General features: G+C 40.1%; 1 protein-coding gene and 1 pseudogene across 1 annotated transcript; both read right to left on the bottom strand.

Moving 5' to 3' along the window:
* Nucleotides 1–2,802: 2,802 nt before the first annotated feature.
* LOC125119193 (olfactory receptor 7D4-like) lies at nt 2,803–3,723 on the bottom strand. The gene has a single exon (XM_047766055.1). The coding sequence runs from the start codon at nt 3,721–3,723 to the stop codon at nt 2,803–2,805; it is 921 nt and encodes a 306-aa protein (XP_047622011.1).
* Nucleotides 3,724–8,200: 4,477 nt separating this feature from the next.
* LOC125119220 (60S ribosomal protein L21-like) lies at nt 8,201–8,688 on the bottom strand (annotated as a pseudogene).
* Between the last annotated feature and the right edge of the window lie 5,824 nt (nt 8,689–14,512).

The raw sequence follows: 14,512 nt of genomic DNA on the forward strand, positions 1-14,512 counted from the left end.
GAAAAGGAAAAAGGAAGGGAAAAAGGAAGGATAAGAATGAAGCAGTGCGAAGTTCCCGTCATGGCTCAGCAGTAACTAGTATTCATGTGGATGTGGGTTTGATCCCTAGCCTCACTCAGTGGGTTAAGGATCTGGTGTTGCGGTGAGGTGAGGTATAAGTTGCAGACATGAATGGGATCCCTGTGTTGCTGTGGCTTTGGCACAGCCTGGCAGCTGCCACTCCAATTCAACCCCTAGCCTGGGAACTTCCATTTGCTGAGAATGCGGCACTAAAAAGACAAAAAAATAAAAAATAAAAAAAAGTATGAAGCAGTGTCTCAGAATTATCTGACACAATAAATTGCTATGAATCACCTGAACAAACTGGCTCTCAAAACTAGATTCCCACTCCTTTTTTTTTTTTTTTTTTGTACCACACTACAGCATACAGTAATTCTCAGGATAAGGGTTGAATCAGAGCTGCAGCTGCTAGCCTACACTACAGCCACAGCAATGCAGGATCCTTAACCCACTAAGTGAGACCAGGGATCAAATCTGCATCCTCAAGGATACTATTCAGGTTCTTAACTTACTGAGCCAGGATGGGAACTCCTCACCTGTTTTAGTTTTGTTTCCTCAAAAGCTGATGCTGAACCAAGGATACATATGCAAGCACTTTATTGGAAGGTGCAAGGAACATGGGTGGTTTAGAGGAGAAGTGAATATAGAGAAGAAAACACACACCAAAAAACTTGCATTGAGTCAGCTACCACTGTGAATAAGCAGAGTTTTCCTCTTATGGGGGAAATTCTGGGAAATGGTACAAAATCCAAGCCTCAGGATCCCTCTATAGCTAAAAGGTGAAACACAGGGTGTAGCCCACACCTGTCCATCAAGGACTATCTCTGATGGGGCATAACTCCCTTTCACCTCTGCCACCACATTTAGGCAAAGTAAGTATCAGGTAGTGCTGGCCATTGGCAGTCATGCCATGGAGAAGCTGAGAGGATCTAGGGAGGAATGTTGATAGATGACAGCTGCTGCTCCATCCTTCACTGCAGAGTCAACTCAACCAACTTTCTCAAAAAGCCAGCTAAGTTCTGAACATGTTCCACCTATGTGTAACTATCCTTCCTGATGGCATTTCCGGAGTACCAGGAAGTAAGTTAAACCATGTGAGAAAATAACACTTAAAAAAAAAGTTTTATTGAAGTATAGTTGATTAACAATGTTGTGATAATTTCTTCTACCAAGTGATTCAGTTATACATGTACATACATCCGTTCTTCTCAGATTCTTTTCCCATAAAGATTATCACAGAATATTGGATAGAGTTCCCTGAGCTATACAGCAGATCTCTGTTGGCCAGTCATTCCATTTACCAGAGTGTGTATATGCCAATCCCAAACTGCAATCCATCCCTCCCCTTAACCTGTCCCCTTTGGCAACCATAAGTTTGTTTTCAAAGTCTGTGTTTCTTTTCTGCAATTATGTTCATTTGAGTCACATTGTAGATTCCACATATAAGTGATATTGTATGGTATTTGTCTTTCTCTGTCTGACTTCCCTTAGTATGATAATTTCTAGGTCCATCCATGGTGCTGAAAATGGTATAATTTCATTCTTTTTATGGCTGAGTAATATTCCATTGTATATATGTACCACTTGTACATTCTCCTTTCCTCTGTTGATGGACATTTACAAAAAAACTCTTAAAGGTATTCATTGTCACATTTTTTAGGATCTTAGGAGGTATATATTAAAAATGCCATGATGGGAAATAAATGTCAAATAAAAGAAGGGAAGGAAAGAAGGAAGGAGGATCACAAAGAATGAAGCAACAGCTCAGAGTTTTTCTAGGCAGTATATTACTATGAATCATCTGAACAAACTAGCTTGGAAATATAGATTCCTACTTTGAAGTTGAATCATCACATCTCTGTTCTTATGAAAAGTGGGATGGCAGAGTCATTGTCAACCAGCCAGATTATAGTTCAAATCAACCTCAGTCTCTTGTTTTGAAAAGTGGGGTGAATGACAGAAAATATCTAAAAGTGATATTTTCAAGATGATGTAAAGTCATACATGTGAAGAAACAAGCACAGTCCTGATATGAGAAGTACTTGGTTATGGCTGTTATACGATTTTCATCCTATGTATTCTGGTGGCAACAAGCACAAAACCAAATGAGATGAAGACCACCAATGTTTGAGAGGAAAAACTTGGGGGTGACCACATCAATGCTTGATATAATTACTGCTTTAAATTTATAATTGTAAATCTTAAGAGAGATTGCAGGAGTTCCCATCATGGCTCAGTTATGAACCCGACTGATATCCATGGGGATGTGGACTCATTCCCTGGCCTCGCTCAGTGGGTTAAAGATCTGGTGTTGCCATGAGCTGTGGTATTAGTCACAGACACAGCTTATATCCCACTTTGCTGTGGTTGTGGTGTAGACCTGCAGCTGCAGCTCTGATTCAACCCCTAGCCTGGAAACTTCCATATGTCATGGGTGCAGACCTAAAGACTAAATAAATCAGTAAATAAATAAATAAGAATAAATGCAAATGCTGACTAAACATGGAATTTTATGGACAACATATAAGGGAGAAATGTCAAAAGTGAATTGCTGAGGAGGCTGTTGAAACACCAATACAAAAAATACATGTCAAGTCACATATGCTTAGGGAAAAGAAAAAAATCAAGCATGCTTTGAGGGGGAAGAAAAAGAACAAAGACATTTAAATTGTCAACAGTTGTCTTTGGGGTCCACCATGTTCACTTAGTTCTGAGGCCAGTGGCCCATCACTAACAAGGGACTCAGCTGAGGAGCCTGCCCAAGGCACCCTTCACATCCTTGTTCCTCAGGCTGTAGATGAAGGGGTTCAGCATGGGGGTGACCACGGTGTACATCACTGAGGCAATGGAGCTTCTACGGGGAGAATGGGTCACAGCAGAAGTGAGGTAGACCCCTAGACTCGTCCCATAGAACAAGGAGACCACAGAGAGGTGAGACCCACAGGTGGAAAAGGCTTTGTACTTGCCGTCAGTGGACACCATTTTCATTAAGGTGGAGACAATCTGAGAGTAAGAAAAGAGGATCCCAGTGAGAGGAAACACACCCAGCAGGGCAGTGATCACATACAAACAGATGTCATTTATGAGGGTATCTGAGCAGGCAGCCTTGAGAATCTGATCCAGTTCACAGAAGAAATGTGGGATTACAGTGCCTACACAGAATGTCAGCTGCGTCAACAGTAGAATATGAAACAGAGAGATGGGTAAAATGACGAACCAACACATCAGAACCAGGAGGACACAGAGGCGGGCGTTCATGATGACCATGTAATGCAGGGGGTGGCAGATGGCCACAAACCGGTCATAGGCCATCACAGTCAGGAGGAAATCATCCATTCCAGAAAAGACCACAAAAAAATACACCTGAGTGAGGCATCCTATGTAGGAGATGTCTTTGCTCTGAGCCTGGATATTCACTAGCATCTTCAGGACAGTGGTAGAGACAAAACAGATGTCAACAAAAGACAGGTTGGCGATGAAGAAGTACATGGGGGTGTGGAGATGGGAGTCAGAGCTGACAGCCAGGATGATGAGCAGGTTCCCAAGCATGGTGACCAGGTACATGGACAAGAACAGCCCAAAGAGGAGTGGCTGCAGTTCTGGATCCTCTGAGAGACCCAGGAGGAGGAACAGTGATACTCCTGTGTGGTTTCCTGCTTCCATGTAGCTGGCGTGTCTGCTGGGGAAGGAGGCAAAAGCAACTTTCAGTGAACAGCCAACTGGTACCTGAGCTAGTCACCACCTTTTTATTCCACATTTTCATGGACATCCTGCACCTGCTATTAATCATTTCATTGCCAGTGATTCTCTCATTCAGGTGGTAGCCCATTTCCATTTTAAATGTGCATAGTTATTCAGACATTAAGTAAGCAGAAATTGCTCTCTCTCCTTTTATCTCCTACTCACTGGTTCCAATTCTGTTCTACAAATTGATGAACATAAACCTATTTCTTCTTTGATAGCATCCTTCCAAAATAATTGAAAACATTTAAGTCCTTTTCTTCAATAATTTCCAAACTTCACTTGTTGTAATAACTCATTTAGTGGAGACTAAATCATGGACTTTCAATTCCAACAGTTTTAGATCCTTAATTTTATGACCTGAATTGATGTCACAGCTAACTCTCCCATACCTTTTTATTTTTTTTAATTCTAAAATTGCGGGTACTCTTGTTACATTCTTTGTGAGGTCTGAAAATGCCTTTCTTTGTACACAATGAGATCTCAATAATTGATAGCTACTATTATTATCAGTATTAGTATGTTTTATGATATTAATTTTTGGTACATAAATCTCCCACCATATAGTATGGATTTGTGATCTAGAAAATGGGATAGTAGGAGTTCCCTGGTAGCCTAGCCGTTAAGGATTTCTCATTGTCACTGCTGTGGCTTGAGTTCAGAAAAACAAAAACGAAGAAAATGGGATCTCATGTCAGGCTTCCTTGAATAGAATTTTGGTCCACCAACTTACATCTGTGTGACTTCAAAGCAAAGGTGTTCAATCTTTCTCAGGTGCAGATGCTTCACCTCTACAATGGGGGTAATATTCCATAGATCATAAGACTAGTGAATGAGTTAAACGAGATGATGATATTTTTCTAGTGTGGTTCTTTTGACATATACAGCAGACACTTCATCAATGTGAGCTTGTTCAAATAAATAAATTTTTCTTTACAATTTGTCTATCAGTGATCATCTTTCCCCTTAAACAAGACAGCCATCAAAGATGGAGTTCCAATTATAAACACAACAGGCATGTTACCTCTTTTGACTGCCGTGTAGCTCTTGTAGTTAGTAATGATCCTTATGGCTTCTGCTTTCAGATACTTCCTGCCAGGTGGATTCTTCCAAGAGGAGGGAAAATCATATGAACTCATAGGTAAGAAGAGGAAAACAAATCCAAAACTATTAAAATAAATACAATGTTTATGAGAATGGGAGCTCATTTGTTCATGCTCAAAATTGGAAATGTGTAATAGTATAATCAGTGGCATTAATTACAAAAAATAGAAGATTTGATAAAAAATATTCAAAAGTCCTATGTATCAGACCACTCTAAAAATTGAAAGGAAAATTTAAGATGAAAATAAATGTTTACATTCTCCATAATAGATAAAAAGTTTGGCATTAGTAATGCCTAGAGAATGCAATTCATTAAAGAGAGAAAAATCATTGAGGAGTAAATTGCTCTGCGGAGGTGGGTAGAAGAAGCCTCTCAAATATGAATAGTGAGCTGTGAGAGGAAGGATTGTTGAATTTGACAGAGGAGATTGGGAAAGGACAATCATTTTGGGCTGAGAGAGAACAGAATTGATATTTGCCCAGGGGGTTGGTCAGCTTGTTAAAGAAAGATAGATGAAAGTAGTTGAGAGGCCAGAGAGATGGAGAACAGAGAGTGAAGGTTGAAAGGACAGGGTGTGAGGTCCACAAGAAGATGTTCCTAGACTATTGTTTTTTTTTTAACATTTTATTCTTATTCTTGGAATCTGGGTGTGGTGTCGGTGGAATGTATTTTTTAAAAAACTCTCTCTCTTTTTGGCTGCACTCACAGTATGTGGAAGTTCCAGGCCCAGGGACTGATCCCATGCCACAGCAAGCCACTGCAATGACAATGCCAGATCCTGAACCTGATATGCCACAAGGGAACTCCTTCCTGTACTATTCTTTTTTTTTAAATGTTTTTATTTTCCCACTGTACAGCAAGGGGGTCAGGTTATCCTTACATGTATACATTACAATTACATTTTTCCCCCACCCTTTCTTCTGTTGCAACATGAGTATCTAGACAAAGTTCTCAATGCTATTCAGCAGGATCTCCTTGTATATCTATTCTAAGTTGTGTCTGATAAACCCAAGCTCCCGATCCCTCCCACTCTCTCTCCCTCCCATCAGGCAGCCACAAGTCTTTTCTCCAAGTCCATGATTTTCTTTTCTGAGGAGATGTTCATTTGTGCTGGATATTAGACTCCAGTTATAAGTGATATCATATGGTATTTGTCTTTGTCTTTCTGGCTCATTTCACTCAGGATGAGATTCTCTAGTTCCATCCATGTTGCTGCAAATGGCATTATGTCATTCTTTTCCATGGCTGAGTAGTATTTCATTGTGTATATATACCACTTCTTCCAAATCCAATCCTCTGTCGATGGACATTTGGGTTGTTTCCATGTCCTGGCTATTGTGAATAGGGCTGCAGTGAACATGCGGGTGCATGTGTCTCTTTTAAGTAGAGTTTTGTCCGGATAGATGCCCAAAAGTGGGATTGCGGGGTCATATGGAAGTTCTATGTACAGATTTCTAAGGTATCTCCAAACTGTTCTCCATGGTGGCTGTACCAGCTTACATTCCCACCAGCAGTGCAGGAGGGTTCCCTTTTCTCCACAGCCCCTCCAGCACTTGTTATTTGTGGATTTATGAATGATGGCCATTCTGACTGGTGTGAGGTGGTATCTCGTGGTGGTTTTGATTTGCATTTCTCTTATAACCAGCGATGTTGAGCATTTTTTCATGTGTTTGCTGGCCATCTGTATATCTTCCTTGGAGAAATGTCTATTCAGGTCTTTTGCCCATTTTTCCATTGATTGATTGGCTTTTTTGCTGTTGGGTTGTATAAGTTGCTTATATATTCTAGAGATTAAGCCCTTGTCGGTTGCATCATTTGAAACAATTTTCTCCCATTCTGTAAGTTGTCTTTTGGGTTTCCTTTGCTGTGCAAAAGCTTTTCAGTTTGGTTAGGTCCCATGGGTTTATTTTTTCTCTAATTTTGTACTATTCTTGATGTGACTCTGATGTTGGTAATTCTGTGTTTATTTGTGGGTCAGAAGTCATAACAGTTTTTGCTCATTATCATCTTTCCAGGGACTTATATGCTGCCTGGCATATAGTAAGTGCTCGACTCATGCAAATGATAGACATGTAATAAAGTTTGAGACCATGAGTTCCCATGTGGCTCAGTGGGTTAAGGATCCAGCATTGTTATTACAGTGGCTTGGGTTGCAACTGTGGTATGCGTTTGATCTCTGGCCCACATGCTGCATGTGCAGAAAAAAAAATGGAACTAAAGGAATAATTATAACACAAAAAAGAAAACTTCCAGGTCATCATATGCTTGAATATAGAAACCAGATTCAATATTTATATTAGATAAAATGCATTCATATCTATTTTAAGAAAATATATATCATGAACAAGTAACACCTATTCTAAACAAATAAACACTGGAATAATAGAAAAATCCAATCACATTAGTAATAAATTCTACCATAACCTTGTGCATATTCAATCTCCATTGAATATTTGATGATAAATGATTGGACACAAGAAATCCAACAGAAGCCTGCAATTGTGGAATAGTAGGGCTGAAGTGGAGACACACTAGAAAAATTATTTGAGAGATGCTCCAATTCCACAAAGAAAAGAAAGGAAACAGCAAGAGCTGTAAAAGACTTGTTTCCATAGAAACTAAAGAACTTTCAAAGTACCGGGACTCACAGTCCACAGGATAAATGAATATGGGACTGTTACATATCACTGTTCTAGAGGAAAAGCCCAGTTCCCACTCTCTCCCCTCTTTTCTGCCTCACTGCCCCAACCCAAGCCACTGCCCCAAGCCTTCCTGGTACTTTTTCTCTAAAGGTTATCACTGCAGCCCTCTGTTCTCCAGGGTCTGTCCTTGAGAAACCCAGTTCTGTTTGCACTTGGCTGGGCTCAGAGAATTATAGGAAAGGGGCATCAGGGACATATTTCAAGTTTCCAGCATCTCTTGATTTGGACTCCCAGAGGTGCTCATTAAACTGTTCCATTGTCTTTCCACTCTCCAAACAATTCCACTCCCTTGAGGCAGAGAGATAAGAGTATGGAAAATTTTCAGCCAAGATGTCATCTATGCACGCAGCCTTGGAGGGAGATGAGTTTACTCCTTCCAAGAGAAATTCCTCTTTCTTTGTTTTGGCTCTTAAATGATATGGTGTCCCCCAGAGAAATTTAATTCTTCAAGAACCAGACCCAAGAACTAACTTTCTGTGATGCTCTTTTGGAGCACAGAGATAAGAGAATGGTATATTTTCTTTTCTGTCTTTCTTTTCTTTCTTTTCCTTTTTTTTACACCAAACCAGGTCTTTTATTTTCTTTACACTTATCATGCCATGACTTCATAGGGAATGGGTTCCAATAGTTCAGCCTCCTTTCCATTGATTCTCATGAAGTCTGCTTCTCTATGTGAAGAGAGTCTGACTGAAGCTTCAGCTGAACCAGAGGACCTTTCTCTTGACTTTCTTATTTTTCTTGTTGTTTACCTTTACGTATTTCAGGAAGCTATCTGGGCTCTTAGAGCACTTATGCTTCATTCACTCATTCTCTTGGCAAGAATCTTGTCTTTAAGTTATTTGTTTACAGCAATGCCAACAGCATGCTGGGTTACATTGTAAGACTCTTCCAAGATGGCTATGGTAACATTTATGGGGCATTCCTTTATGGATACTTCCCATTCCCTTGATGTCTACATTATCACCTTGCTTGTAGATCCTCATGTATGGGTACAAAGGAAAAACTCTATATTTTCTAAAAAGGCCTAGAGAACATGTAGCTGGTGCCCCGCCTCTTTCCCTTTGTGTTGGTTATTTCAACGAATTACTGGAAGATGGTGGTGCTCTCTGAAAGGTGAGAATGGAAAATTTTCAACCACTGTTATAATCTCTGCAAGCAGCAGTGGAGGAGGTTAGTTTATTTCCCAAAACTGCTGCTCACACATAATGTCTGACCAACATATTACATTGCCAAATGGAAATTATTAGTAGTATTAATTATTATTGGCCACACCCAGGGCATGTGGAAGTTCTTGGCACAGGTTTTGAACCTGCAAAGCAGCAGCAAGCAATATCAGTGACAACACTGGATCCTTAATCCACTGCACCACCTGGGAACTTCAGCAAGTGTAAATTAATAATGAGGTGATTCACAGGCACTTCAAATGAAATTTCCAAGAACAAATTCAATGTTTTTTCCTTTCTTACTTTTTATTCCTTCCTTCCTTCAGAGGGATAAGATAAATATTTTAAATGTTCTATTCTTTCAAAACTTTTGAATATGAACCATGAACATATTCATAAGACAACTTTTTTATGGCCTTATCTGTGGCACATGGACATTCTGGGCCTAAAACTGTATCTAAGCTACAACTATGGCCTATGCCTCAGCTGCAACAACACCATGTGCACCGTGTGCACCAGGCTGGGATGGGACCCAAACCTCCACAGCAACCTGAGCTGTTGCAGTTGGATTCTATTTTTTTTTAAATTATTTTAGAGTAGAATATGTTTGGACTTAGTAAAAGTGCCAATGTGATTGCATTGATTGATACTCTAGTATAAATAAACTAGTCAACTAGTAGTGTGTGAAAGTTTCCACTGCTCCAAGTCCTTGCTAGCTCTTGGGATTTTCAGTCTTTTGAGTTTTAGCCACTCTGGGCATGAATTGTTGACTATAGTGATATGTCTAGTGATACTGCAGAGGAGACCAAGGATAAACATTCCTGCATAAGAAAGAGGGTATAAATGTTACTAAAGGATGTTTGTGAAAGAGGTTGCTCATGGGTGTGTAAAGTCACAAGAAACTCAAGTGATGGTATTTCAGAAAAGAATGACAATGCATACCCACAATTAAGTAAAAGATTTGCTATTTCTGTCTACCAGGGTGTTGACCTTGGTTATCATAGTAACTTCCCTGTTGAAGCATCCATAGCTCTTCAGAGGGGGAAGAAAGACCTGCTAATGAATTTCCTCAGAGCCCTCTTCATGTCCCTGTTCCTTAGGCTGTAGATGAAGGGGTTCAGCATGGGGGTGACCACGGTGTACATTCTGAGGCCACTTCCCCCTTTGAGGAGGAGGGGGAGAAGGCAGAACCGAGGTACATTCCTTACCCTGGCCCATAGAGTAAGGAAATGACTGTTAGGTGAGACCCACAGGTGTAAAAAGCTTTGTACTTCTCCACTGAGGGTATTTTCAACATGGAGGAAATAATTTTAGAGTAAGAGAAAGGGACCCCAGTCAGCAGAGGAGCACACAGCAGGCCAGTCACAGAATACAGCACAATGTAATTGCTGAGAGCATCAGAACAGGTGGTCACAAGCACCTCAGGCAATTCACAAAAGAAGTGGGTAATTTATGTGCATGTGTATAACAAGAGATGCAGCACAATCAGACTGCAGGAGGAGGGTGACTAGGACACTGACAAACCAAGAGACTAGAGCCAGCAGGTAACAGAGGTATGGGTTCTTCATGAGAGTATAGTAGAGGCAGTGACATATGACTATAAAGTGGTCATAAGCCATCACAGTCAGGAGGAGATTGTCCAAACACACTAATACTGAGGAAAAAAACATCTGGGTAATGCAGCCTGCATAGGTGATGGCTTTCCTCACTGTCCAGATGTCCACCAGAGTTTTGGGACCTATGGTGGAGTTGAAACAAATATCAGAAAAGACAGATGTGAGAGAAAGAAGTACATGGGGGTGTGGAGGTGGGAGTGAGAGCTCACAGAAGGATGAAGAGTAAATTACTGAACACGGATACCAGGTACCTGGACAATAACAGCTCAAAAGAGGAGGGGCTACAGTTCTGTATCCTCTGAGAGGCCCAAGAGGGGGAATTATGAGACACCTGTTTGGTTTTCTGCATCCATGGAGCTGATGATTCTGCCAGGCAAGTGACAAAGAAATGCTAATTAAAACAGACTAATAAGAGCCCCCCAATATAAAAAATATTTTTATCATATTATTGACCACACAAACTCCCCTCCCCCAAGAAATAAACATATACTTTGGCTAATAATTTAGTTTTCATTCACTGGGAGCAATTATGAATGTCACTATCTTATACAGGTAACATTTTCAAGGATAATCTCTTCCCTCCTTCTGATCTTTATCACAAATCAGTCAAAATTGCCTTCAAAATCTGTCTCAAGAAAACATCAACATCTTTAGTTTGCAGCACAGCACTAGCCCCTTTCAGATGTACCACATCAATGGTTTAACATTCTTCTTTTAAGGTCACAGAATTTGCCTCTTGGATGATTCTGTCTTTTTCCATGTTTCTTTAATACTCCAGCAGAGCTACGTGTGTTGGTGATGCCCTAGCCCCATTGCCCCCCCCAAAAAACAACTAATTTGATAAGAGAGTGGTGTCTGGCCAATTTGAGAAAAGTTTCCTTGGGGAAACTTACAAATGAAACTCATATTTTAGTTAATAATTGGAAAGGGTGGACCTGATGGCACACATCTCCAAGGGTCTGGGGTTTCCAGTTGGCTCTCACTAGGTTTGCAAAAAGGCAGCATATATTCCAGAACCAATGTAGTGAAGCACTAAGCTAGTGTGGCAGTAAGTATCAAGTCAAATGAGGATCCTAGAATCTGACTGCTTCATTATGAATCCTGGCTCTACATCTCACTGATCTTGGCCAAGTTCTCTGATCTCTCAGCATCTTGGTTAGCTACTTGGTGAAATGGGATTAGTACTGGTAAGTACTCAACAGGATGGTTGAGAGGGATAAATACATTGATGTTTGAAAGAACAAGGCCTGGAACACTATGGAAACCTAGAGAAATCCTGGCCCAATACATTTTAGAAGTTGGGAAATACAGTCTGCGGGGCTGAAGGCAGTGAGGCAAGTACTTAAAATGAGATATTGTAGATAATTTGGCATAAAAGAATATGAAATGGAGAGAGAAATGGAAAGAGGTGGACCTTGGTTCTGATGCTTTCCAGGTTGGGGAGAAGCCCTTCAAGACTTCTGATCACCTTCTAACCCTGCATTCTGTATAAATATTCTTTTTGCTATGGAATCTGGTTTCAATAGCTTCAATTCAAGAGAGCATGAACTAGATTAAATAACTGAAAAATAGGAAACCTTATAAATACTTTCTCATATAAATAAAATATACCAGTCAGGAGGGAAAATGACCGGAGTAATAAAATTATTTATTTGGGTTGCTATGCCTCTCAAAAATGCTTCCAAGCATAGTAAAATTTTCTAGGTGTTCCTATTATGGTGTTATATGACAGTAATACAAACAGCTGCAAAGTAATATGAAAATATTAAAATGAATTCAGTGTGACCAGGAAGTGTATGTCCTCTCAGGTTAAGACTGCTTAAAATTAAGAAATATATTGTAGATACATATACTGATACCTCACACAAATAGATATATTCTGCAAATGATGACACATCATTTGCAAAAATTTAAAGTCATTTGCAAATTTTTAAGTGCCAAAAATAAATCAGTAAATGAAATAAAAGTGCTTCTAATGGCCAGGGTGTGATAATACAATATGTGTCATTGAAGCATCACTTATAGCACATGAAGAACGAGAAGCTATTTCCCCAAATGATAAAGAAAATCTAGCTCAAATGAACAGGCAGTATCATACCAAGCCCTAAAAGGACAGTCAGATTACCATGGAAGTTATCAGTAAGAAAAGAGTGTCTTCCCTGACACCTATGGTCAATTAATCTTTGACAAGGGAGGCAAGAACATAAAATGGGGAAAAGAAAGTCTATTCAGCAAGCATTGCTGGGAAACCTGGACAGCTGCATGCAAAGCAAAGAAACTAGAACACACCCTCACACCATGCACAAAAATAAACTCAAAATGGCTGAAAGACTTAAACATACGACAGGACACCATCAAACTCCTAGAAGAGAACATAGGCAAAACACTCTCTGACATCAACTTCATGAATGTTTTCTCAGGTCAGTCTCCCAAAGCAATAGAAATTAGAGCAAACATAAACCCATGGGACCTAATCAAACTGACGAGCTTTTGCACAGCAAAGGAAACCCAAAAGAAAACAAAAAGACAACTTTCACAATGGGAGAAAATTGTTTCAAATGATGCAACCGACAAGGGCTTAATCTCTAGAATATATAAGCAACTTATACAACCCAACAGCAAAAAAGCCAATCAATCAATGGAAAAATGGGCAAAAGACATGAATAGACATTTCTCCAAGGAAGATATACAGATGGCCAGCAAACACATGAAAAAATGCTCAACATCGCTGGTTATAAGAGAAATGCAAATCAAAACCACCACGAGATACCACCTCACACCAGTCAGAATGGCCATCATTCATAAATCCACAAATAACAAGTGCTGGAGGGGCTGTGGAGAAAAGGGAACCCTCCTGCACTGCTGGTGGGAATGTAAGCTGGTACAGCCACCATGGAGAACAGTTTGGAGATACCTTAGAAATCTATGCATAGAACTTCCATATGACCCCGCAATCCCACTCTTGGGCATCTATCCGGACAAAACTCTACTTAAAAGAGACACATGCACCCGCATGTTCATTGCAGCCCTATTCACAATAGCCAGGACATGGAAACAACCCAAATGTCCATCGACAGAGGATTGGATTCGGAAGAAGTGGTATATATACACAATGAAATACTACTCAGCCATGGAAAAGAATGACATAATGCCATCTGCAGCAACATGGATGGAACTAGAGAATCTCATCCTGAGTGAAATGAGCCAGAAAGACAAAGACAAATACCACATGATCTCACTCATAACTGGAGTCTAATATCCAGCACAAATGAACATCTCCTCAGAAAAGAAAATCATGGACTGGGAGAAAAGACTTGTGGCTGCCTGATGGGAGAGGGAGGAAGTGGGAGGGATCGGGAGCTTGGATTTATCAGACACAACTTAGAATAGATATACAAGGAGATCCTGCTGAATAGCATTGAGAACTTTGTCTAGATACTCATGTTGCAACAGAACAAAGGGTGGGGGAAAAATGTAATTGTAATGTATACATGTAAGGATAACCTGACCCCCTTGCTGTACAGTGGGAAAATAAAATAAAATAGGATGAAATTACTGCCATGCACGATGACATGGACAAGCCTCAAAGGCATAGTTTTGTATGGCATGAATGTGTGTTTGTTTTATGATCTCACCTTTATGAAATCTAGTAGCAGGCAAAGCCACCTAATGGAGAATGGAGTCAGGATAGTGGGCCCCTTGGGGTGGGGAGGTATTGACTGGATCAGGGCACAAAGACACATTCTGGGCAATGAAGTTGTTTTATATCTTGATCTAGGTAAGTAGCTACATGAGTATATACATCATTAAAAGTTCTTCATGCATTAACAATTTTTGTGTCCTATTGTTTTATGTCATACATCAATTAAAATAAAGAATGGAAACTGCCAATCATATACAGCAGTGGCATGGTGTTCACAGGAAATTGCCCCTTCAATATTATTACATATCATTCAAAATGTAGGTGTACTTTCCTAGACCAAGTCTTGACTCAAATAATGTAAAGTGTGGACTACCTGCGGTGGTGCAGTGTGTTAAGGATCAGATTGCAGTGGCTGGCTTGCTGTGGATGGGTGGGTATAATCTCTGGCCTGGTGGAGTAGGTTAAAGGATTTGGCATTGCTA

Source organism: Phacochoerus africanus, unplaced genomic scaffold (genome assembly GCF_016906955.1).
Source record: "Phacochoerus africanus isolate WHEZ1 unplaced genomic scaffold, ROS_Pafr_v1 Scaffold_18, whole genome shotgun sequence".
Taxonomy (NCBI): Eukaryota; Metazoa; Chordata; class Mammalia; order Artiodactyla; family Suidae; genus Phacochoerus; species Phacochoerus africanus.

Bases quoted from the DNA above. Each gene is read 5' to 3' on its own strand.
- LOC125119193 (XM_047766055.1), bottom strand. From the start codon at position 3,723: ATGGAAGCAGGAAACCACACAGGAGTATCACTGTTCCTCCTCCTGGGT.